The sequence below is a fragment of the Meriones unguiculatus genome, chromosome 7, assembly GCF_030254825.1.
Source record: "Meriones unguiculatus strain TT.TT164.6M chromosome 7, Bangor_MerUng_6.1, whole genome shotgun sequence".
NCBI lineage: Eukaryota > Metazoa > Chordata > Mammalia > Rodentia > Muridae > Meriones > Meriones unguiculatus.
In genome coordinates, this window is record NC_083355.1 from 34035235 (window position 1) to 34059909 (window position 24675).

At 46.3% G+C, this 24675-nt stretch overlaps 2 protein-coding genes across 11 annotated transcripts in view; one reads left to right on the plus strand and one right to left on the minus strand.

The window, feature by feature from the left end:
- Positions 1-1086: 1086 nt before the first annotated feature.
- On the minus strand, positions 1087-20158 carry Tubd1 (tubulin delta 1). 6 transcript variants are annotated; one of them, XM_060387066.1, is made up of 10 exons: positions 20032-20158; positions 19253-19473; positions 15753-15972; positions 14855-15002; positions 12528-12744; positions 10396-10627; positions 7978-8142; positions 5087-5227; positions 2165-2348; positions 1087-1344 (listed from the first exon to the last, which is right to left on the minus strand). In XM_060387066.1, the coding sequence occupies exons 3-10, from the start codon at positions 15922-15924 to the stop codon at positions 1242-1244; spliced, it is 1362 nt and encodes a 453-aa protein (XP_060243049.1). In that variant the 5' UTR covers positions 15925-15972; positions 19253-19473; positions 20032-20158; the 3' UTR covers positions 1087-1241. The 6 variants fall into 6 exon arrangements, with proteins under 6 accessions (XP_060243049.1, XP_060243047.1, XP_060243046.1 ...); XM_060387064.1 differs by having other exon boundaries at positions 19253-19469; positions 19931-20157; XM_060387063.1 differs by having other exon boundaries at positions 19931-20157.
- Positions 20159-20297: 139 nt separating this feature from the next.
- Positions 20298-24675, plus strand: part of Rps6kb1 (ribosomal protein S6 kinase B1) — a 36552-nt gene continuing 32174 nt past the window's right edge. Inside the window, exon 1 of one of the 5 annotated variants that reach the window (XM_060387069.1) lies at positions 20298-20590. In XM_060387069.1, coding sequence (XP_060243052.1) covers positions 20450-20590 — 141 coding nt within the window. In that variant the 5' untranslated portion in view covers positions 20298-20449. Of the gene's footprint in view, positions 20591-21089; positions 21211-24675 lie in introns of those variants that run through there. The other 4 variants (XM_060387070.1, XR_009592855.1, XM_021645844.2 and 1 more) reach the window with 4 other exon arrangements.

Consider the following 24675-nt stretch of genomic DNA (forward strand, 5'->3'; position numbering starts at 1 on the left):
GAATCATAGCACGTTCCAGACCATCCTGGGCTACAGGGACCCCATCTACAAACACGACAAAACAAGCACACTGGCGCTGGAGACGGCCCAGGGGCCAAGCATGTGGATGGCACGTGCAGAGGGTCAGAAACCACCTGCATCTCCAGCACCAAAGCACCTAACGCCCCCCTCTACCTCCCTGGGTGGCTTCATACGGGTACACACAGACACAGACACAGACACACCACTATACAAACACATACCACACTATACACACAAACCCAAACACACCACACTATACACACACCATACACCTCACAGACACACACACATACACCACACACACCACTATACACACCACACACAAACCCAAACACACACATACCACACTATACACACACCACACACGTCACAGACACACATACACCACACACATATATACACACCACGCAAATACATACATATGCACCTATCACACCACTCACAGACACACACACCACACACATATAGACATACATACCACAGTACACACGCACACAGATGCACACATACACCACATACATACATACATACATACATACATACATACATATACACCTATTCCACACACATGAAAGAAACCCTTTTTTAAAAGCCCACATACTCCAAAGTGTATTTTAGCTCTCATTTGAACCGTGAATGTGTAGGTCGTGTTTGGTAAATCTTTTTTGTAGTAAAGAGGGAAGAGGAAGGAACGTGGAGACAAACAGAGCGCCCCCTTCCTTGGACCCTCACGCTTCCGTGTCAGGTATGTGCTTGCAGAGCTCTTTACACTAGACTCCAAGGTGCACAGATCTGCTCTGGAGGCTGAGGCGGGAGGATCTACAGGGTTTAAGATCCTATTTCTGCAAGATGATGTGGGTTTTTTTTCTTTTTCTTTTTTTTTTCAAAGTGATGTTTTTTGTTTTTTTAATAGAAACTGCTTTTTTTTTTCTTACAAATGAAATTCCAAATATATCTTTTCACTGAAAATACACTACATTCCACTGGAAGTATTTTCTTCATGTCTGTGGATAGAGTACATAAATTAGAATCCGAGTTCTATTTTATTACTATAACAGATTGACCTTGAAAGTAAATATTCATATTTATTTATCTGTTCTGAGATGGAGGTTGGCTACAGGAGACCCAGAGTGCTGGGATCGCAGACAAGCTCCACTGAGCCTCCATTTGAAAATATTTTAGTCCTAGCATCCTTAGGGTCTTCTCTTCTTAGCTTCAAGTCAGAGATTACTATAGCTGGCGACGACTTGTTCTAACAACGTAAAGCTGTCCAAAAAGTCTTCTTCCTCCATTCCAAATCTCGTGTACTGATGGATGTAAGCTCTGGTGAGAAAGCGGCAAGGGTCACATGCACAGTTCCAGGCAAACGAGAAGCTCAAACAGCGAGTGGCCCGGTGAGCACTGGAGCTCACAGAAGCTCTTGGGACTCCCTGACGTGGGGGTCGCTCGTTTTGACACCAGCACACCTTTAGCCCGTCCTCACGCTCGCTCTGCCCTTACTGTCCAAGAGGGCACAGGGGAAAGGAGGCACGTCGGGCTCTGAGGTCATGGAGAATGGGCTCAGTATTCCACAGGAGGTGACTGACCCCAGAGCGACCCTCAGAAGGAGACAGGCTGGGCACAGCCTGGGCAGGATGACTGGGCCCTGGGGAACCCTGTTCAGTCACCTGGGGAATTGTATTTTGACAGCAAATAACTATCCATGAGAAGAGGCTGAGCAGCTGCTAAGACGCCCCTCAGTGCCCCGTGGAGCTGAGCTTCCCATTGCTACTACTGAGGAGGCCCGGAGTCTCCTCTGCTCCCCAGGACCTTCTCCCTGTCTCTTCCCAGTGCTGGGACAGAGCACAGGCCCTCACATGAGAGTTTAGGCATGCCTATGGTACACAACCACACATCAGGCAAAATATATGCACGCATAAAATAAAGATACTGGTACGGAAGAGTTGCTGAGCACTTCTTAGCCCAGTGCTGAACTAGGTGGCTTACATGCCCACCCCACTGGACCCTTGCTGCACAGACGAGGAGGGACCTTTACATCACATGCCTCCCAGCTGCACTTGGCAGCGAGGCTTGCTCACAGTGCGCCTCGGGCCCAGCAGTGTCTGGCCGAGAGAAGGGGTCTGCAGACCTCTTTTGTACTTACTTGGATGCAAACATATTCCACGCCTTGCCCACAATCGTGTCGAGCGGTCTCACTAAGAGCTGGCTATTGCTGACCAGGGCCGCGGACTTCTCATACTTGTCAAAAGCTCGCTGCGTTCTCCACACGCTGAACGCGTGAGCAGGTCCCAGCCAGGGAGTGTAGAGAGCTGGGTCCTTAAATCCCTCTAGAGTTAAAAACACAGTGCATCTGAGCGAAGTCCCTTCTGCACACGTGTGAAAGTGTGATAACAGAGGCTGGCCACATGACCCAGGGAGCAAAAGTGCTTGTCGCCAGGCCTGCTGACGTGGGTTCAGCTCCTGGGACCTACACGCCACAAGAGAGAAGTCACTCTCCTGCAGGTTGTCCTTTGACCTCCACATGTGTGCTGTGGTACCACACACACACACTTAAAAACAAAAAAGGAAAACAGTAATTCTGAAGAAGGACAGAGAGGTGTGGAAACTTAAGGAGAGAGAAGTTGAGGACTTTAACTAAAGTCTCTGTGCTGGAAAGATGATGGAGTGCTTTAGAAGCTGAGAGCACTGGCTGCTCTTCCAGAGGACCCAGGTTCAATTCCCGGCACCCAAAGACACATTTGCAACTGTCTGTAACTCCAGGCCCGGGAGATCTGACACCCTCTTCTAGCATTTGTAGGCACCAGGCATGCGTGTGATACATAGAAATACATGCAAACAAACATATACATAAAATAAATAAAAATTTTAAAAGATTCATAGTACAATTAACAAAATTTGCTGCTGGTAAGTGGTGGCGCACGCCTGTGACCCCAGCACTGGGGAGGCAGATTCGGAAGGAGCTCTGAGTTTGAGGCCAGCCTGGTCTACAAAGTGAGTCCAGGACAGCCAAGGCTACACAGAGAAACCCTGTCTCAAAAAAAAATAAAAAAAGAGATTGCCTGAAAGAGATATTTCAAATATGAGTGTTAAACTAGCAATGAAGCATGCCTGTGGCCTGAGTGTCTCTGACCTTCCTTATTGCTTTCTCGGATGTGAAACTGAGATCTGGGAATCTCACAAACAAGATGAATAAACCTGTGCGCAGTCAAAGCTGTCCAGTAGGTGGCAGAACGGGACTTTATTCAAGATGTTTTTATATGGCGCTTAAGGCCCTCCTGCGGGTAAGCCCTGCCCCATGAGTGTGGATCCTAGATGAGGTGGGCCCCACGGTCCTGCACAGTCCTGGGTGAATGTTGAGGTTCCTGTTTTTAGTGAGGTGCTAAGGAGTTCTAATGAGGTCGCAGGGCACTCCTGAAGGGTACAGACAGGATTGCGAGGAGGTAAACTCCAGAACGAAGGAGGGTGTCCTCACTACAAACCAGGATGTTAGTCTGTTTGAGAGATTTCCAGAAAATGTCTGCAAAGAGGAGGGGGGCCGTGCTCAGGGTCCTACACATTCAGGCCCTAAGCCTAGGTCATTCCTCTTTTAACATTCTCGTTTGAAGACATTTCTATACAAAATACAGAGATTTTTTATATATTTCTGACAATCTTCACAATAAATGCTAATTGTGCTAGGATCCTTAGTTTTGGGGTGACGAGAGGTCCCCTTTCCTTCCTAAGCCCCCGAATCTCCCTCTTCTAGCCTGCCTCATATTCCTTTGTTGGCTGTGACCTGGTATACATGAGCAAGCCCACCTTATGTGTTCATTCAGGTCCCTAGACAAACCTTTGCAATGGGACTTTGGAGCCACCAAAACTGTACACTTGGGGGTGGGGGAGTGGCTAAGAGTGCTCGGTGTACAAGCTGGGGGACAAGGACGGGCAAGCCCTCGGAGCCTGCCAGTTAGCCCTCGGAGCTGAGAGGGAGGCCTCAGGTTCAGTGAGAGAGGCTGTCTCAAAGGACAAGGCAGAGAGCAGCAGCAGGTGAAGACACCCGAGCCCTGCTCTGGCACCTGCACCCATACGCTGACCGCATACACACACTTAGAAACAAACGTTTAAAACTGTGCAGATGGCTGTTGTAAAGACAATAATTTTCTTGAGAAGCTCATGGCCACACGTGCCTGTGTTTTACCCTTTCAGATAAACAAGCTAAACCTCCCTTCATAAGGAGAGAGGACACGGCTCAGTCTGCACAGGATCTCACCTCATCCGCAGAGCCCCAGTCAAGAAAGCTGGCTTGGTAGCCCTCCTGTGGAAGCCCAGCACTGGGAAGTGCAGGCTGGGGCCACTGACCAGCCAAGGCTAAGTCCCCTAGCAGGTACCACGTCAGTAGGAGATCCTGTCTCAAAAGTAAGGTGAGATGGGGATGGTGGAGCACGGTAATCTCAGCACTCGAAAGCTGAGGCAGGAGGATCAGCACTTCAGAGCCAGCCATGGCTACAGAGCAAGTTTGGGGAAACATGACAGACTGTCCAAAACAGCAAAGAAACAAAATTCCAGGGTCAAAGACACCTGAGGAAGGACCTGCACTGGCCTCCACCGGCCTCCACCCTCCTCCATGGCCTCCACCCTCCTCCATGGTCTCCACCCTCCTCCACCCCCTCCATGGTCTCCACCCCCTCCATGGTCTCCACCCCGGGGCTTTTTGTTTGTTTGTTTGTTTTCTGTTTGGTTTGGTTTGGTTTTTTGAGACAGGGTCTCTCTGTGTAGCACTGGCTGTCCTGAAACTCACTTTGTAGACCAGGCTGGCTTCCAAGTCACAGAGATCTGCTTGCTTCTGCCTCCTGGTCTGGGATTAAAGGTGGTTGAATGCCTAGCTAAAAATTCTCATTTATATTAAATGTGTGTGGAGGTTGGGCATCTTTGTGGAGGAAGTTCGCTCGTCCACCTTGACGTGAGTGCCAGGTACCAGATTCAGGTTTGTCAGGCTCGTGAGATAAGTGCCTCTCCCCCTGCACCATCTTGAAAGTCCCAGAAGTTATTTTTAGAAAACTCAGTTTTCACCTGAATTAATGCTTACCCACATCTGCACTTTGCACTTCTTTCCCACGGAGGATGACCAAGTTAGCAATGGAAGTGTTAAAATTAAGTTCCTTGTGAACTGACATTTTGCCAAGAGGTGGGAGGCCTGACAGAGGAGGCCGCACCTGCCAGTCGATACCTAGCAAAAGGAAAGGCAGGAGAGCGTGTAAGCGGCTTTGAACTGCAGGAAAGTGTAGGTGTTTCAGGCTGGTGTGACAGCACATCCCCAAAATCCCAGTGATGCAGGAAAATCGGCAGGCGGGCGTTTAAGGCCTTTGGATGATCTACCCTGCATTGAGAGATTCAGTGGTTCGTCTGCTTTGAGTCAGGGCCACTCTGTAGCCTAGAACTCAAAGTGTAGCCCAGGCTGGCCTCGAAGTGCCAAGGTTGCAGGATTGGAGATATCAGCCACCACGTCCACTTGTATTGTAGTTCTTTCTCTCTCTCTCTCTCTCTCTCTCTCTCTCTCTCTGGGGTCTTGTTATGTAGTCCTAAGGTAGCCTCGAAGTGCTGGGATTACAAGTATGCAGAACCATGTTCAGCTTCAAAGCCTGATAGAGAATTACACTGGAACCTCTCCTGCCTCTGTGTCTGTCTGTCTGTCTCTCCCTTTCTTCTCCCCTAGGACCTGTCTAGTAAGTATCTCTGGCTGTCCTAACTTGCTATGTAGACCAGACTGGCCTTGACTTAAGACTTCTGCCAACCTCTGCCTCCTGAGTGCTGGGATCAAAGGCAAGTGTTATTACATCTAGTAATTTTACTCTCTTGCTTCATTCATTCTCGTTGCTGGGACATTGTGGATAGATAACAATGGTGACAAAAGTGGCCAGTCTTGATACAGAGCACTCTGGAAACACACGAACAGTTATAAAACTAGATCCTGCACCTTGGTTTGCGCCATAAACATGCTCACCCATATCCTTAGTCATACATTCAAAAACTGAAGACATTCAGGGCTGACTCTGTAGCTCAGTGTAGTACACTAGCTAGTGCATATGAAACTAAATTCAATCCCTGCACTGCAAAAAAAAAAAAAAAAATTACATGCTTAAACTCTATCTATAACTAATTATAATAAACCATTGACAGCTTCCAGTTCCCTGTGAGAAAATGACTAAGCAAACTGCACTTTGTTATTTGAGAGAGGCTGCTGCGGTGTGCCTCACCTTGAAGAACACTGTGCAACAGGAGATATGAGCAGGTACTGCTGGAAAAACAAGTGCTGGGGGGAAAAGTGGGAAAGAGTTTCCAAACTCTGGCACTGCTGTCCAAACATAAAAGCTGTTTCCGGCAAAGGGAGAGACGATCAACTTGTTACTTCACACTTTCCCGAAACGGCCAGTGACTTCCAGTTAAAAGCAAAGGTCCGCAGACACGGGTGTCTGCCTCTCCCCAACTCCCATTAAGACAACAGAGGATGTCTTAACATAGGGGGAAAGCAACAGACGTGAAGACAGCATCAGCAGAACCACTGAGCAGCCAGGACGGGGGAAACTCTGCCCACCCACTGCCGAAGTCCTGGGAACAGGACAGGCATTTCTAACAGCCAAGGAACAGGGAGATTTCTGCTCTGAGAAAGCTAAGCGAGGCCAGCCTCAGCGACTGTAGACACAGCCATGCAGAGTCCTATGGGAAACTGAGTCACTGTGTGGAAGCTTTACCTATCCCCGGCTCTGAGAAGATCAGTGCCAAGACAGTGATTTGAACCCACCACCAACCTACAGCCAGAGCCCTCATGAGTTATCCTGATGCCGCCTTCTTCCATGCACAGACTCCTCTCTGCTCCTCTTGGAAGAATTCTCATTAACATAGCGGGCAAACTGCAAGGGCAGGGGTTTGGGGCTGTCCTGGAGTTCACTCTGTAGACTGGGCTGACCTCGAACTCAGACTCCCGGGTCCTGGGATTAAAGACGTGTGCCACTGCCACCACTGCCACCACTGCCACCAGGCTATCTTGCACACTTACAGTCTTATAATCCTAACAGGGAGGTGGAAGCAGGGGGATCAAGAATCCAGGAACAGGCAGGCAGTGGTGGCACACGCCTTTAATCCCAGCACTTGGGAGGCAGAGGCAGGCGGATCTCTACTCATTCAAGGCCAGCCTGGTCTACAGAGTGGGTTCCAGGATACCCAAGGCTATACAGAGAAACCCTGTCTCAAAACACCAAAAGAAAATTTTTTGGTTTATTTATTTGCCTGTGTGGTGTGTGTGTGTGTGTGTGTGTGTGTGTGTGTGTGTTCATGCATGTAGACGTGCTTATGTGTGCCACAGTGCACATGTGGAAGTCAGGGTCAACTTTTAGCAGTTGGCTCTTTCCTTCCCCATGTGGGAACCGGAGATTACACACAGGCCATCAGCTTGGACACAGGCACCTTTGCCCATGGAGCCACCTTGCTGGTGCATGACTTTTTTCGTTTGAGGCAGAACCAAATATCTTAGGCTGACCTTAGGCTGAGTCAGGCCCTGTTGCTCACTTTCCTGCTTCTACGCCTGCAGTGTTGGGGTCGCGGGTGGGCGTGTACTTCCACCCCTGGTTTTGTGGGGCTGAGGGCTGATCCTAGGGCCTTACACATGCTGGGCAAACACTCTTCCAATTGAGCTACTTCCCAGCCCGTAATACTTGATTTAAAACTACATCCATATGTTACTTTGATTAAAGTAAGATAATGATTTTAAATGACATGGCACTTGTCTGAAATGTCCTTTCTAAATGGAACTGTAATGCCATCAAGAAGCCCTTAGCAGCGTCCCAGCAAGTTTCTGTAGGAAGCTGTGTGGCTAGAAGAAGGGGCCTTTATTTCAACCAGACTGAGCCGGTTTATACTCAGGGCTCCAGGACAGGCGCTTCCCTGGTATGTGGGTTGTCTATTTTTAAAATACCCTTTTACCTTCTTCCATTTTTGCACTGGAAATAAGCATCTGTCTTAAATGCTTGAGGAGGCCAGCCCAGGTAAATGTGCTGAACGCCAGGGAGTTCGCAGACATCTGAGGAATGTTCCGGACACCCAGCATCTTAAATTCAGGGTGGGGAACTAAATGCTCCACTAAGTCTCCTGTAAGGAAAAGAAAATAACGCAACGTGAACTAATTTGACTTCACCCACAATGGTGCCATTGGCTTTACACAACTGCGACCTGATACTCCGGGACAAATGTGTTTTCTCCATGTCTAGAACTGCTTAAACGTTAAAATAGTGAATTTTCAGACACTGTCTGCTACAGCTACATTTTCGCTTCACTTCATTTCATTTTTTTATTTATTATTTTTGACACAGGGCCTCACTATGTAGCCCTGACTGTCCTGGAACTCTCTTTGTATACCAAGTTGGTCTTGGACTCATAGAGATCCATCTGACCCTGCCTCCAGAATGCTGGGGGTAAAGGCGTGCACCATCATGTCTAGATCTGTCCTTCATTTCAGCATGGCTGAAAAAAGCATATTTATAATGGGTACGGTGGCTCAAGCTTGTAATCTCAGCACTTAAAAGGCAGAGGCAGGGAGATTGCCCACAAGTTCTAGGCTAACCCAAGGGATTACATAGGAAGACCTTATCTCAAAAGAGAAACAGATATCCAGATATAGTTGTATATGCCCTTAATCCCAGCACTTGGGAGCCACAGGCAGGCAGATTTCTGTGAGTTCAATGCCATCCTGGTCAGCATAGTGAGCTCCAGAATAGCCAGAGCTAAATGGTGAGAGCCTATCTCAAGAAAAGAAGGTGGAAGGGAGGAAGGAAGAAGGGAGAGAGAGTGAAACAGAGAAAGCAAAGAAAGAAAGGAAGAATGAAAGACATATACAAAAACAAAACATCCTACATTTTACCACGAGAAATATGAGTAGAAATATGGTTGACTAATTCATTAAACTCCAGGAAAAGTATAAAAGAGAATGAATATGCTTTTCTTGCCATTCCACAGTCACTGAATGTTCCCTAGAAAATGTCCCAGATCTTCTATGTATCTGGCTAAATGATAATCAGACCTGTCTGAGCAGAAACATAGATCTGTTGGAGTCAGCAAACAAATTTCACAGCATGAGCGGCTCCAGAGACTGAGGCGAGAAACCAAGAGGATCTTGAGAGCCCAGGGGTTCAATACCAACCTAGGCAACACAGCAAGACCCAGAATAAAATGGGTAAATAACAAGCCAGAAGCAGAGAGGCCAGGTTGCAACAACCTGTCAGTCACTGCTTCCAGGGTTACCTCCAGTGCCAGGCCGGCTTCCGTGCTCAGCCACGCTCTGCTGTTAGGTTACTTCTCACTTCCCTGGGGCTCTTCGCCATCTCTCTGACTCGGACTAGCAATCCGTGGACCTGACTGAGCCCCTTATCCACAGAACAGACTTCCTCCCTTAGACCACCTGTCTTGCTCTTTCCGGCAAACTCCAAATCTTGCACCAGCACTTCTCCTCACTTTCCCTATCAGAACACAACGATGGGGCAGCCTGGAGTCCCTGAGTTTTCTTTCTCCTTCTTTTCCTCATCCTCCTGCTCTTCTTCTTCCTCCTCCTCCCCATTTACCAGCCCCCTCCCCTTATTATCGCAAAGTAGCAAGGAAGCTTTAGCCAAAGCACAAAACAATAGATAGTATACGTCAGAGAATGCTCTGTCAAGAGTGGCAGCAGGTCACACAAGTGACAGCTAACCCTCCTCCGGGTTTTCAGTCCTTAAACATAACGCCCGTTCCCATAAGAAGCCCATACCATTTCCTCTTCCTTCTTCAGATTTACTTATGTGTACATGTATGTGTGAGTGCCTGGTACCCCCAGAGGTCAGCAGAGGAGGTCAGATCTCCAGGAACTAGAGTTACAGCCCCACCAGAGGGGCCGTGAACAGAACCGGGGTCCTCTGCAAGAGCAGCAAGTGCTCTTAGGCACTGAGCCATCTCTCCAGCTCAACCCCATAATTTCTGTGAACCCCACATGTACATACCTTGTATCTGTCGGGTGTAGCTCAGTGGTGTCACACCTACTCAGGTGTGTAAGGGCCTCACTTCTATCCCCAGCAGTACAAAACACACACCCTTCCCACCCGATGAGTTTCAGCAAGTGCTTGCCATTTGTCATGCACTGTTTCCAGTCCTAGGAGAATGGTGGCCCCACAAATGGTGAGGTCATTTAGATACCCGCACTGTATGCTTTTGAGAAATTTAGAAACTTCTCGGGCTTTTCAGGAAGACAGTTCAGAGATGAAGGTGGGTCTGAAGGCAGGTTTTTCGGGGTGCATCTTGGAGGGGAAGAGACCATGAACTAACTTTGGGGCTTTTAGAGCATACGGCTTTTCTACAAATAATAGAGGGGTTGGCTACCCAGTGGACTCCTGCGGTAGTGAGACGAGCCGTCCTCGGAGTATGTGGGCTGGAGCACGCTCCCCAGCTGATGGGCAAGAACTCTATTTAAATCTCTGAAGGAGATCTGCTTGATGTTCATCCGTGTGGCACAGATCTTGTGGACCGCGTCGTTCTCGTGAATGAGGAGGGCGTCTGAAGACCGGTACAAGCGAGACAGCGTCAAGACGGAGTTGTAGTTCTGCACGATAACCTGGAGGGAACAGGGGCAAGGCCAGGGAAGGAGGGCGGGGGTGAGAAGTGGAGATTCCAGCCATTCCGCGGTGGCGCACACCCCCGATCCTAGCACTCAGGACACAGCGGCAGGTGGAGCTCTCGAGTTCACCACCAGGTCTACAGAGTGAGTCCAGGACAGCTGGAGCTGTGCTACACAGAGAAACCCTGTCTCTAAAAACAAAACAAAACAAAACAGAAAACCAATGATTTCCAAAGACGACTGCACATCTCTCAGGAGCCTGTTTCAGGGTTGGTCTTTCTGGTGCTGCAAAGAGGGACCTTGACCTCACACTGGGGTCCATGTATTGTGGCTAGCCTTCAAATGATCTTAATTTCTTTCTATTGAGAAGGAATTTTTATGTGTGTACCAATTTTCTGTTATCTTCCTAATAGGAAAACAAAATATAGGAAATGATTCAGGAAAGAAGTGTGGTAGCAATGGCTTTTTGTTTTTGTTTTGAGGCTGTGTAGCCTTGGCTGGTCTGGAACTTGCTATGTAGACCAGGATGACCTCAAACTCATAGAGATCTCCCTGTCTCTCTGCTTTTGCCTCCAGAGTGCTGGGATTAAAGGGTGTGGCACCATGACTGGCCTTAGTGTATGCTTTCCTTGAATTATATCCTTCATCTTTAGGAGGCCGATATTTCTATCCCCATTTTATACATGAGGAAAGTAACGCATATAGAATTTAAATGTCTCCAAAGCCATGCTGCTGGAAAGTAACAGTATTTCATATTTTGTATTTTTTTTCAAATTTTTGGTGTGCCACTATGATAGGCTTAACTAACTTTCTCCTCTCCTCCCTCCCTTCCTTCCTTCCTTCCATCCTTTCTTTCTTTCTTTCTTTTCTTTCTTTCCACCTCAGGCCGGGCAGTGGTAGCAAGCACTTTTAATTCCAGCAATGGGGAGGCAGAAATAGGACGATCTGTGAGTTCTAGGCCAGCCTGTTCTACAGAGCAAGTTCCAGGACAGCCAGGGCTACACAAAGAAACCCTGTCTTGAAAAAGAAAAAAAAAAAAAAAGAAGCCTTAGCTATGCATGGAGTCACACTCCTGTCGCTGGACTGGGCAGATGAGTCTTTAGTTGGAAACCAGGCTAGATTACATAGTAAGACTGTCTCAAAAAACCTAAAACCAAAATGAAACAAAAAGATTTAAAAACAAAGGATAATCCATACGTTTGGGAGAATGTAACTAAAATTAAATTAGTTGTTCACATAAATATCACAATCAGTCCTGAAGTTGGAACACAACATTCCCAAAAACATGAGATCCATAATGTATTCATGTTCACTTTAAGAACAAAGACTATAGGGGCTAGAGAGATGGCTCAGTGTTAGGAACACTGAATTCTTATCCTGAGGACCAGGGTTCAATTCCCAGTATGTGCAGGGCAGCTCACGACTATCTAATCCCAGTCCCAGGGGCTCACACACCACATGGTACATAGACATACATCCAGGCAAAACCTCATAAACATAAAATAAAAACAAACAAAGTTCTAAGAAGAAGAAAGAAAACATACCGTGATCTAATTAGTCTCTAGTTAATATTTACCAAAGGGAAATGGCATGTGCCCATACCAGGCTCCTACTTACGCCTAAATTGATTAAAAAAAGAGAGAGAGGACAAAGAATATATAACATAAAGCTTTCCATTAGGGGCTGGAGAGGTGGCTCATGGTTAAGAGCACTGGCTGGTCTTCCAGAGGACTTGGGTTTGGTTCCCAGCACCCACATGATGACTCACAACCCCATGACCCCAGGACCATAAATACGATGACCTCTTCTAGCCTCCTTGGACATATGGCTGGCATGTGTGCACATACATACAGGCAAGCAAATACACTAAACGTAACATAAATTAACATATTCATACCTCGCCAGTTCCGTAAGGCCATATAATCTGGTTCATTTTCAAGGAACTGGAGTACTGATCTTGTAACTTCTGTGTAATGAAGGCTCCCAGCCCTGATCCTGTTCCCCCGGCCATACTCATCATGATGAAAAGTCCACTCAAAGAGTCGCATTTCTCCACCTCCTTTTGGATTAAGTTCATTACAGATTCTTCATGCTTTGGTCCATGTACAGAGTAACTTTGTCATGGCAAAAGGAACAAACAGTGCCTGTCAGTTTATCCAGAGGGACGTGGTACAGAGTAAGGACATTCGGGAGCCAGACCTTAACAAAGCTATTGCAGTGGACCTCATGTAAGGTTAAGGTTCCCTGACTGACAACAATTTCTTTTATTTTGAGACAGGGTTTCTCTGTGTAGCTCTGGATGTCCTGGAGCTCACTGAGTAGACCAGGCTGGCCTTGAACTCACAGAGATCTGTCTGCCTTTGCCTCCCGAGTGCTAGGATTACAGTGCCCCACCACTGTCCAGCTTGACACTTGATAGCCACAGGTTAAATATATTTAACAGGTGACACGTATGGCTAGAAGCATAAATTTACAGGATTTAGGAAGTTCCTTTTAAGTGACAGCATTGGGGTTATTTCATTTGTTGTTGTTGTTATTATTATTATTATTATTATTATTATTATTATTATATCGTATGTGTGGTGTGTGGGCGTGCATGTGTGTGTGCGCGTGCGTGTGTCTGTGTGTGTAGGCCAGCAGACAACTCCTGGGGACTGAACTCAGGTTCTCAGGCGTGGCAACAATTGCCTTTACCTGAGTCTCGTCGCTGACCTCACACATTCTGTGGGAGTGTCCCACAGACTCACAATCTTGCCTCAGCCCCCCAAGGGCTGGGATTACCCGGCTGCCCTCTGGTAAGCATATGGCCCAGCAAAACTTGCCAACCACTGCCTTGTAACATCCTAAGGGCCGGATGCCTGTGAGAGATGAGGATGCTGAATTGATAACAACTTTTTGGCACAATAATGAAGAGGATGGAGATGTGGCTGCAGGAGGATGCCCTTTCATCAACGGCCCTCACCTGAGCACAGGCAGAGGGCTCCTGAGAGTTCTGGGAATGAGATCAAATTCCGAATATTTATTTGCTTACTGGTGGTAATGGAAAGTGATCCTGGTGCTTCAAAGACACTGGACAAGGGTCCCACTGCTGAGCTACAGCCTTATACCCTTGTTCATATACTTTAGATTTCCAGATAGGAGTTTGCTAAATTGCCCAGGCTGACCGTGAACTTGTTCTGCAGCTCACAGAGACACAGAACTTGAGACCTTGTTGAGTAGCTGGGATTACAGGCTTGCACTAGGCCTGAGACATTCTAAATGTTCTTTTTTAAATTCCATATATTTATGGGAGGGCACGCATATGCCATGACACATGTGTGGATGTCAGAAGATAATCTGCAGAGTCGGTTTTCTCCTTCCACTACTGTGGGTCCTGGGAACTGAAGTGAATTCTTCAGGTTTGGAAGGGAATGCCTTTAACCTCTGAGACATCTCACTAGCCCATTTTTCTAAAAATTTATTTATCTTTGTTTTTTTTTTTTTTTTTATTTTTTCAAGACAGTGTCTCTTTGTGTAGCCCTAGCTTTCCTGGAACTCATTCTGTAGACCAGGCAGGCCTTGAACTCACAGGGATCTGCCTGACTCTGCCTCCCAAGGGCTGGGATTAAAAGCATGTGCCACCACTGCCCAGCTCCAAATTGTTAATTTTATTTAGTTTTAGTTAGGCTTGAATAAGGCTCATATATTTGAACACTTAGGGAGTGGCACTGTAGAGAAAGATTAGAAGGTGCGGCCTTGTAAAAGCAGTTGTGACTTTGTGAGGGAAAATGTGTCACTGGGTGTGGCTTTGAGGTTTCAAAAGCTCAAACCAGGCCCCTGTCTCATCCTGCTCCCTGAGGATCCGAATACAGAACTCTCAGCTACTTCTCCAGCACCATGTCTGTCTGCATGTCTCAATGCTCCCCACCATGATGATGACAGACTCTAAAACTGTAAGCAAGCCCAATTAAATGCTTTCTTTTATAAGAGTTGCTGTGGTCATGGTGTCTCTTAACCGCAATGGAACAATGACTAAGACTGGAACTATGTAGACCTGACTAGCTTGATTTCACAGAGATCTACATGCCTCTGCTTCCTAAGTGCAGGAATGATGGCATGTGCCACCACACTCGACTCAGATTCTAAATTTGAATATAACACTGTATCAACTGTGCACCGATTGTGGTATGAGTACTGAACTATATCGCGGTCCTGCCCCTGAAAGCCATGAGTGCTCGTTCTTACCCATATGCCCAGTTGTTCCCGGATCCTTGTTTCTGACAGAAGCATGCGTGCTGACCATATTTCCATTGGCCAGACTGGGCAGCTTTTGCTAGTGTTTGATTGATAACTTTAGGTTCCATGTCAACAAGGACAGCCCGGGCAACTGGAACTAGAGGAGGGAAAGCAAACAAACAAATCAGAGATTTTATGTGGTACCACAGTCATAGACTTCTAAGTCACTGAACCATACTGCTAGCCCTACAATCAGTTTGTTGGGTTTTTTTTCTTTTTAAGATTTATTATTTATACTGTATTGTGCCTGCATAGATGCCTGGACGCCAGAAGAGGGCACCCGATCTCATTATATTTATTGTGTTTTGGTTTTGAGACAGGGTTTCTCTGTGTAGCCTTGGCTGTCCTGGACTCACTTTGTAGACCAGGCTGGCCTCAAACTCACACAGTTCTGCCTGCCTCTGCCTCCCAGAGTGCTGGGAGTACAGGCGTGTGCCACTGTGCCCTGCAGATGTTATTATGGATGATTGTGAGACCATGTGGTTGCTGGGAGTTGAACTTAGGACATTTGGAAGAAGAGCCAGTGCTCTGAACTTCAGGCCATCTCTCCAGGCCTCCACCCCCCCACCCCCCTGTTCTTTGGGTTTGGTTTTGGTTTACTTTTTGTTTGTGTGTTTGCTGGGTTTTTGTTTTGTTTTGTTTTGTTTCGTTCTTTTTTAAATTCAGGGCTTGGAGGTAGAGTACTTGCATAGCCTGCTGAGGGCTTGGATTCAAATCCCAGCACAGGGGAGCAATAGAAAAGCAAAGGCTTTCCCTGGTGAAATGGAAGGTGTGGGGCTTAGACACTCGTTGAGAGCCAAACTTTGAAGACGCTGACGTTAGAGCAAGGACTGTTGACCATACCCACCTCCATTTTCTTCCTCTCTGAAAAACCTTTCTTTGCAGGATGCCTGATAGGCTTCATTTTCTCTCTTAGAGCAGAGGCCCTGGGAACAGTGTGAGTCTCTAAATAGAGCGTCAAACACCTCAAAGCCAATCTGGTTGCCACACTGCCCGAGCTGCACTGTTACTATCGACATGCCGAGCCACAAACCAGGCCTCGCCTGAGAGACAAGGGGGTGGGTAACCTGTGGAAGAGAAAGATCCAGATGTGAGAAACACTAATACGGGCGGACAGTATGCTGTGTGTTCACTATGTATCAGTAAAGGGTGGAGACGTGGCTCAATGGCTGAAGCACTTGCTCCTCTTGCAAAGACCCAGGTTTGGGTCCCAGCACCACACCCTGCTGCCTGTGACTTCAGCTCTAGGGTATCCAGTGTCCCCTCACAGCCTTCCCAGGCACTGCACGCATGTGGTGCACACACAGACACAGAGGTATGCACAAACAACATAAAAATAAACAAAATTGTTAGAGAACTAAAACTATACATACATACACTAATAAAAAGAAATTTTTTTTTTTGGTCTGGGCATGGTAGCACACACCTTTAATCCTGGTACTCAGGAGGCAGAGGCATGTGGAGTTCTGTGAGTTCCAGGCCAGTTTATGGGACTGAGTACATGTATATGTGCATGAGTGTGTGTGTGTGTGTGTTTGGTTTCGAGACAGCATCTCATGACATAGCTCTGGCTGGCCTGGAACTCACAGATATCAGCATGTTTCTGTCTCTGGAACCCTAGGATTAAGGTCATGCAGCGTCATGCTCAGCAACTACAGTTCTTGGCCTTTGCCGTCAAAAAGCACCTCGGGGAAAAAAAAATAAGCACCTCAGGAGCAGCAGCAGCAGGAAGTGGCAGTGAGCTTTCCTAAGAAGAGAGTTTTAACAGAGATTTAAGTCAGGCTGTTGATGGGAAGAGAGGCGCTCAAGAAGAGGATACTACATCCTCAGTGTGGGGTGTGACCCTCTCAAGAATCACATTTGAGTGCCATAGCAATAACCACCTATATTAATGTGACTTTGTTGTCTTCTTTTTTTGTTGTTTTAATACTTATTCTTTTTTTTTTTTCTCCCCATTTTTGAGAAAGGACCTCATTGTGTGGCTCTGGCTGTCCTGGAACTCGCTATGTAGATCAGGTCAGCCTCAACTCACAGAGATGCCTTCCACCTCTGCCTCCTGAGTGCTGGGAATTTATTCCAGTGTTGTGTGCATGCTTTGCCTGTCCGCACGTCAGTCTGCTATGTGTATGCAGCGTCCTCAAGGGCCAGAAAGGGGTGTCATATTCTCTGGGACTGGAGTTACAATTGCCTTGTAGATGCTGGGAATCGAACCCGGGTCTTCTGCAAGAGCAGCAAGTTCTCTTAACTCCTGAGCCATCTCCTCAGCCTTGTTTCATTGTCTTCTAACATTACATTGTTCAAAGACTTCCCAAGATAACTGATTTTTTTTACCTTTCTTTCTTTCTTTCTTTCTTTCTTTCTTTCTTTCTTTCTTTCTTTCATTTATTGTGAAATTACAGAGTGGTTCCTATAGTGTACTGGCAAGGTCTACAGGCTGACAAGGTAAACCATAGGGCACAAAGGTTGTAGCAAGAGAGTTATAATGTTTTGCTATAAATGGAGCTTATGGCCTTGTCTGAGAGAGTCCCAGAAAACAGAGTAAGGCCACATTTGAAAGTCTTAGACCTTAAACTCTTAGTCTTAGACTCTTATACTCTTAGACCTTAAACATGGCTCATTACTATTTTAACACTCTTATTTGAAATAGCCCTATACAAAAGGAATGTTGTCTCTGTATAGACGACTTTCACAGAAAGTGTGCACTTGTGCGGTCCTTGCTTTCTACCAGGTCTGAAGTGGGCCTCTTTTGTTCTTTGCAGTTGTCTATCAGGCTAGCTGGCCCACGATTCCAGGGAATCTCCTGTCTTCACACCCCATCTTTCCTTGGAGGGCTGAGAGTACAGATGTGCTCCTGAATCTGGTTTAACATGGGTTCTGGAGATTCGAACTCAGATCCTCGTACTTACATAGTGAGCACTTTACCCCCTAAGCCATCGTTCCTGCTTCCTTGTGCTGGAATCTTGACTCTCAGCTGCTGAGACCTCAACTAGACTTTGGAATAAAGCATGCTTTTCCTGACCTTCACATAGAGGAATTTTAATTCACAACACAGCTGTTGTTCCAGCAAGAGATCACATCCAAAGACCGATCACATCCAAAGACCTTGTGATCCAGCTGGGATACAAACTCGCCTTTAACCCAGGAGACAGATCTGAGTTCAAAGCCAGCCTTGTATAGAGCAAGTTTCAGGAAAAGAAAAGCTTAGATCCAGGCATGGTGGTATATGCCTTTAATCCCAAACAATGAAGGTAATGTTAGTTTGTAGAAGGAAGCACCCATGTTTGAAGGTAATGTGTAATTGAGTGGCAGAAACAGTGATGAATCAGAGAAAGACTTGATATGCCCAACTCTCACAAGAAGAGAGAGGAAAGGGAGGCTACTTACGGGCAACCTAGAGAGAGAAAGAGAAGGCAGTTTTACCTGGACAGTAATAGAGAGGTTGAAGAGAGAAGAGAGAGAGAGAGAGAGAGAGAAAGAGAGAGAGAGAGAGCGCTTAGGTGAAGGCAGAATGAGTCTGGGAGAGGAGTTTGAACCAGAACAGCTGAGTTAAACCAGTGAACCCAGAGCTCAAGATAAACAGAAAGGGCGAGCTTATTAAGTAGTAAGTCTCAGAGGCTGAAAATATTCTAGACCTAGAATAGATTGTAAAGAGGCTAGAAGCTTCCAGGACTAGGCCTAGGTTAGCAGACAGAGACAGTAAGCCTCAGAGACAACAACTGAAACAGGAGAATAAAAGATCCTTTTAGACCTTGCCATGTTCCTAAAATTTTCCTGTCTCCATCTAAGGACCCAGTCATTTAAAGAAATTCTCTCACTCTATAATTTGGGGGATTTAGGATTTTGTATACCTAAATTCACTCTCACACAGTTCAGTAGTTTCCCAAAAATATGATTCATACTGTTTTCCCAAGTATGACTTTAAAGGAAACAAAACAAACTATAACAAAAATGGTGGCTGAGGGGCTGTGTGATCATGAAGGCCAGAGTTTAGGTGTCAGCACCTACATAATAGGCCAGGTGTCCCGTGCTGGCCTGTGGTCACAAATCCAGGACCAGTGTGGACAGAAGGGTCACAGGGTCAGAGAGAGAGAGAGAGAGAGAGAGAGAGAGCACTTGCCTCAAAGGAATCAAGAGAGAGAAAGGAAAAGCCGATGCCCTCCTTGCCTCTGCATTTGCATAAGTGCTCACATTAACATCATGTGCACATACACACAGAAATAAATTGTCTAAAGGAAATATAACGTTGATTGAAGGAATTATTTGTATACACATAGGACACCAGAAGTTAGCTCAACAACAGAACATTCAACTAACACCAATTTTCGGTTTTCCAGGAAAACGACTTACTTTTTCTTTACCCACCAATCACCTTCTGGCTGAATAATAGGCAGGGTGGCAGCCTGGTGTGGTGTCACAAACCTTTAACGCCAGCATTGAGGGAGGCACAGGCGGGTGTATTTCGCAGCACTTAGGAGGCGGAGGGAGGTGGCTCTCTGGAGTTCGAAGCCAGTCTGGTCTACAGAGTGACTTCCAGGACAGCCAGAGCTACATAATGAGACCTCCCCTGTCTCAGAAAAAAAAGGAAGACCAAGTCGGAGCTTAGAGAAAGACCAGATAAAATATTAAAGTAAACCTGCGTTATTTTAAAACAATAACAGAAAGTTCTTTGTTTTGAGACAGGGTCTCCCTAGGTAGCCTGGTCAGGCCTGAAACTGGCTGAACAGCCTCAGGCTCCCCGAAAACAGGGGTTGTAGGTATGTGCACTATCTCCAGCAAAAAGAGCATTTTTGATAAATGCTTCGCATCAAGTCTACGGAGCCCCGGAAATGAGCAGAGGCTCGGGAACCAGCCTTTCAACCTAACGTCTAAGCCTGCAGAGTCATACTATTCTCACTTTACAGAGAAGGAAATTGAGTTGCCGGAGGGTTATGTAACTTTCCCAACCCACTGAATTAGCAAATAGTAAAGCCAAGACTCTCTCTTTGCCTTTCTGCCCTATCAGCTCCCCATTAAGCCCGCACTCACTGACAGCTCTCGGACCCGCAGTTTCAATTCGGTTCAAACTTCGAAGACCAACCCTCTCACTATGCGCATGCTCACTTCCAATACCTTTTTAAAAAAACTACCTAGAACGAATAAACGCTCATGTTCCTGATACGAAGAGCTCTGCAGAGGTTCCAGCCCCCGCCCCTCCTTTCCCCTCTTCTATTTAGAAAGGTTAACTGTGCGTGTTCAATTTCAATTTAGCAACTTCAGACACGGCACGCATGCTCCGTGGTCAGCAAACTCCGTAGGCAGGAGTGCGCATGCTCTCCACTCCAGGCTCGGCTTCGGCTGGCGTTCTGCGCATGTGCCTGCCAGTACCTGGAGCCGGGAGACAGTGCTACGCACGTCCGCTGCCCACTGTCTGGCTTCACGGGACCTTGTACGCATGCTCGGGAGCTGAACTTGAGGAGCCAGTCTGGGGCCTAGGCGCAGACGCGTTGAGCTGAGGCAGCCGGTGATGGCGGCAGCAGCAGTGCAGTCTGCGGCGGGTCCGGGCCCATGAGGCGACGACGGAGGCGGGACGGCTTCTACCCGGCGCCTGACTTCCGAGACAGGGAAGCTGAGGACATGGCAGGAGTGTTTGACATAGACCTGGACCAGCCGGAGGACGCAGGCTCTGAGGATGAGCTGGAGGAGGGGGTGAGGCCCGGGGTCCCGGGGGATGGGGGTGCGAGGTGACAGGGCCGGGGTGGCGGCGTGGGCCCGGGAAGCCTGGCGTGTCCTGGGGCGCGGAGACCCGGGGGGACGCGAGCGGTCTCCGCGAGGAGCCGAGGCGCCGCGCGGCCGAGCGGGGGACCGGGCGGGGCGGCCCCGGCCCTAGGTGTGAGGCCTCTGCGGGGCGCGCAGGTGCCGGGCTCGCCCTCCTCCCGAGCTGAGCGCAGCCCCGAGCGCTGCTCCCGGGGCGCGGAGGAGAAAAGGCGCGCGGTCGGCTGGTCGAGCTGTGGGTCTTGGATGTGGCCCGGGTGGTGTGAGCGTGTGCCGTGGGGGTGCGGGGATGGGGAGGGCTGATGTTGCGGGGTGTCCCCGAAGTGCAGGTGAGGCGCGGAAGGGTTTTCCTTTTGGAGTGTAAGATTGCAAGTCTTAAATCTTCGGACTCCCCACAACCACTTCTCTTCTCGGCCTGTCGCTTCTCTCCTAGGAAGCGCTCAGCTGTTAGAAGTGACAGCTGAAAACTTCTGTCGGGAGTAGCACTACCGCTGCTGTTACAGCCACCAGGAGTTTTATTTCGGGAGCAAGGGGGCTCTGCTGCATCTTCCAGGGTTTGTTTGTTTGCCTTTTATTTTTAACCCCCCTTCCGTGTGACTTTTTAAAGAAAAAAAAAAAAAAAAAAAAAAGACATTCATAATGACACACGGCATTTGTAAGTTGATTTCCCTCAAGTCGAAGTTGTCTGTATATATTTTTTCGGAATAATTTATGTAATTGTAGGGTGGGGAAGGAAAAAAAAAAACCAGTGTTGACAGCTGTGATTTGTCTCGCCAAAAATAAATTGCTTGAACAGAGTCTTGTGAGTGGTGTGAAGGCTTTCCTTGCTGAAGTTTAATTTTAGAATCACTTTTCTAATGCACGTCTCGGTTTTTACCTTTGCTGTCCTGGTAGTTTTATGGAATATCACTTCTACAGTGGTATTCATTGAAACATAAAATATACCGAAGGTTAAAAAAAAAAAATAAGATGTCAAACTAAAGAACCAATTGTGGACAAATGTCATCAGTAAATAACCTCAAGGTGATTTAGGTCTTAAATGCCATCGTCTGTATAAGAATATGGATTTATGGCTGATGTTAGGTATTTGCTGTATTTGCATAGGGCCCTCCTTCTTATTCCCAGTTTTCCTTCTTCGGTGTATTGGCCCTTCTGCAAAAGATTGAAATGCTATGTATAAAGGACTTTGAACACTTTATGAAATAAAGTGGGCTGACATAGTATTATTCTTTTCATAATCAAGTGACTCTCAGTCAGAATTACACAGTTCCAAATGTGGGTATTACATGCACTTTTAAAACTCATTTTTCATGTGGAATTCCACTTAGCTTTTTAATCAAATGTGGTGAGTTCTAAATTTGAAACACATACAGGATTACTTTAATTATAAATATGATACACTGCTTAGTTATATTGGTTCCATATGGCAGTGGTTTTTGGAGTAGGGCCAGAGAGTAAACTGGTAAGAGGGTTGCTTTATGTGAATACTGTCGTAAGTTACTGGTGGAATTTTTAGTCTATGGGTTCATGTTTTGAGAGTACAGTATTGTATTATGATTTTTCGTATGGACTGGGGTCTTTTTTTATTTTCTCCTTAATGTACTCCAGGAACAGCTCTTGGGCTTTTTTTTGCAGGAAGGATTCTGAAAGGTGTAGAGGAGGGGATAGGAAAGGTGGATCATGAATGAATGTGACCACATCTTTAGGGAAGGAAGGAAGAGGAGAACTAGTTAAAGAGGATTTTGAAGAAGATGCTTCTTTCAGAGTTGAAATGTTTCTCTTAAGTGTGTTCTTCCCCCGCCCCTTCTCTGTGTAGCCTTGGCTGTCCTGGACTCTCTTTGTAGACCAGGCTGGCTTCAAACTAACAGATCCGCCTGCCCAGCTGAGTGCATTCTTAAAAAAAGAAAAACCCCAAAACATTGTGTCACTATGAAGCCAGGTGGTTTCAAACTTGAATGTGTTTTTGAGTTTGCAAATTCTCCTGTATCAGGTTCCTGAGTGCCAAGAATATAGACGGCATGCAGGCCAGGCCTTGATGAGCGTGTCTCTAAGAGATGTCTCAATGTCTCAGAGTGAATAAGGGGAAAGCGTTGGAACGGATTGGGTCAGCTATCTAAAGAGAGTCAGTCTAGATTACTCTGGAAAAAAATTAATTTATATTTGAAGTATGGGGATATTTTAGGTTCTTAGAACATCTTATGTTTCCTATGGTGAATGTACAACTTTTAGTTTATTTTGTAAACCTTTCTTTACATTGGTGTATGTCAGAGTAGCTTCACTTCTTTCTTTTATAGTAAGGAAACTGAGGCATAAGCCAGAGAAGTGATTGCTCACAATTAGTGTCTTTTGATTCAGTTCACCAGATCCTATTGTATAGATTTAAATATCTTGAACCACAGAGATGGCCCAGTGGGTGAGCACTTGCTCCTGGAAATTGTGAGCCTGGAAACTTGAGCTTGATAAATTTGATTGACATGGGCCTGCTGCATTGCCCATATTGCCCTTCAGCATGTGGTTTTCCTTGATCCTCCTGCCTCTGTCTCCTGAGTGCTGGGATATAGGTTTGCACCCCCAAATCCAGCCTGCACATAGGTTTTTTCTTTCATATATATTTATTTTGATGGGGGAGATGGGGGGTGTCAGAGGACAACTTGGGAGAGTCAGCTCTCTCTTTCCATCATGTGAGGAGTCTGAGGATCAAACTCAGGTCCTCACACTTGGTAGCCAGGGTTGTTAGCAGCTGAGCCATTTTGTTGGCTCCTTCATAGAATCTTCTTCAGATTGCTACTGCATTTCTTTATTTGTGCACAAGTGTGTGTGTGCATGTGTTTGTGTGTGTACATGGCTGTGTAAGCTCCGTGTGCGCTCTCATCATGCCGTGGTATAACACTGGGAGTCCAGAAGAGTGAACTCAGGAGATCTGGGTTGGTGACAAGGTCCTTTACCCGAAGAACTCACAGCCCTGCAGAGATTTTTGATTGCATTTATTAGCCTTATTCACAGTGTGCCTATTTGTATGTCAAGTTGAATTCAGTAAAAAGAAAAATAGGGCCATACTCATTAGCTGTGGGACCTAGTGTAAGTTGATATTTTTTCCTTTTCTATAAAGTGAGGGTAAAAAGAAATAAAATTTGAAGATTTCTCAAAATACCCTGGCTTATTGGGCATTTTGCTTGTTCATGTACTGGAGCTTGTCAGCACCAGCCATTGCTGAGTTCCAAGTAATTTTACCCTCAGCTGTACATAGCCACTCAATAACAAATGCACGTAACCAGAGCCGCTATGTTTTTAGAACTATAGTATTTTGCTTATTTGTTTTTAATCATTGATCACAGATAACACTTTTGTAGGTATTGTGTACTGGGTGAGTGTATATTAGTAAGTATAGACATTTATTGAGTTAATTCTTCAGACAGTATATGATGAAACTAAATTGATAATTTGTAGATAAAGCTGAAAAAGTCAGTTATCTAAGTTTAAAAAAAAAAAAACCAAAAACCTTAGAGGAATAAAATAATGGGTAGTCACAATAATGATTAAGAGGATTTTGATGTTTTTTTGTTTGTTTGTTTGTTTTTTGTTTTTTTGTCGTCTTCTATTTCTCTGTATTTCTATGGTAATAAGTTGAAACTAAGGCAAAATTTTCCTCTGGAGAATTTTGTTCGATTATGAAAATTTAGATGTTGCTTTGCTTTTCTTCCAGCTAAAAATTGGAAATAATTGGAAAGACATATTACACAAGTTTTAGAATGAGATAGCAGATTTTCGTTGGACAGAAAGTTAGGGCATACTGCCTGGTGTGTTAGCACATGCATTTAATCCCAGTAGTCAGGTGGATCTCTGAGTTCAAGGCCATTTTGGTCTTAAAGCAAGTTATAGCCAGGGCTACATAGAATGACCCGGTCTCAAAAAAAAAAGTTTCTTATTAGGCCCCAGCAGATGGCTCAGGGGGTAAAGGAGCTTGCTGCCAGGCTGACAAACCTGAGTTTGATGCTTGATTCCTGGAACCTACATGATGG

Excerpts from the sequence above, each read along its gene's own strand:
- Tubd1 (XM_060387066.1), bottom strand. The coding sequence starts at position 15,924 with ATGTCGATAGTAACAGTGCAGCTCGGGCAGTGTGGCAACCAGATTGGC. Across the intron at positions 8,143-10,395 it reads CTACCGCAGGAGTCCACTGG|GAGACTTAGTGGAGCATTTA; the intron begins GTAGCCAACCCC and ends TTTTCCTTACAG. Across the intron at positions 1,345-2,164 it reads TGGAATATGTTTGCATCCAA|AGCTTACATCCATCAGTACA; the intron begins GTAAGTACAAAA and ends CTTTCTCACCAG.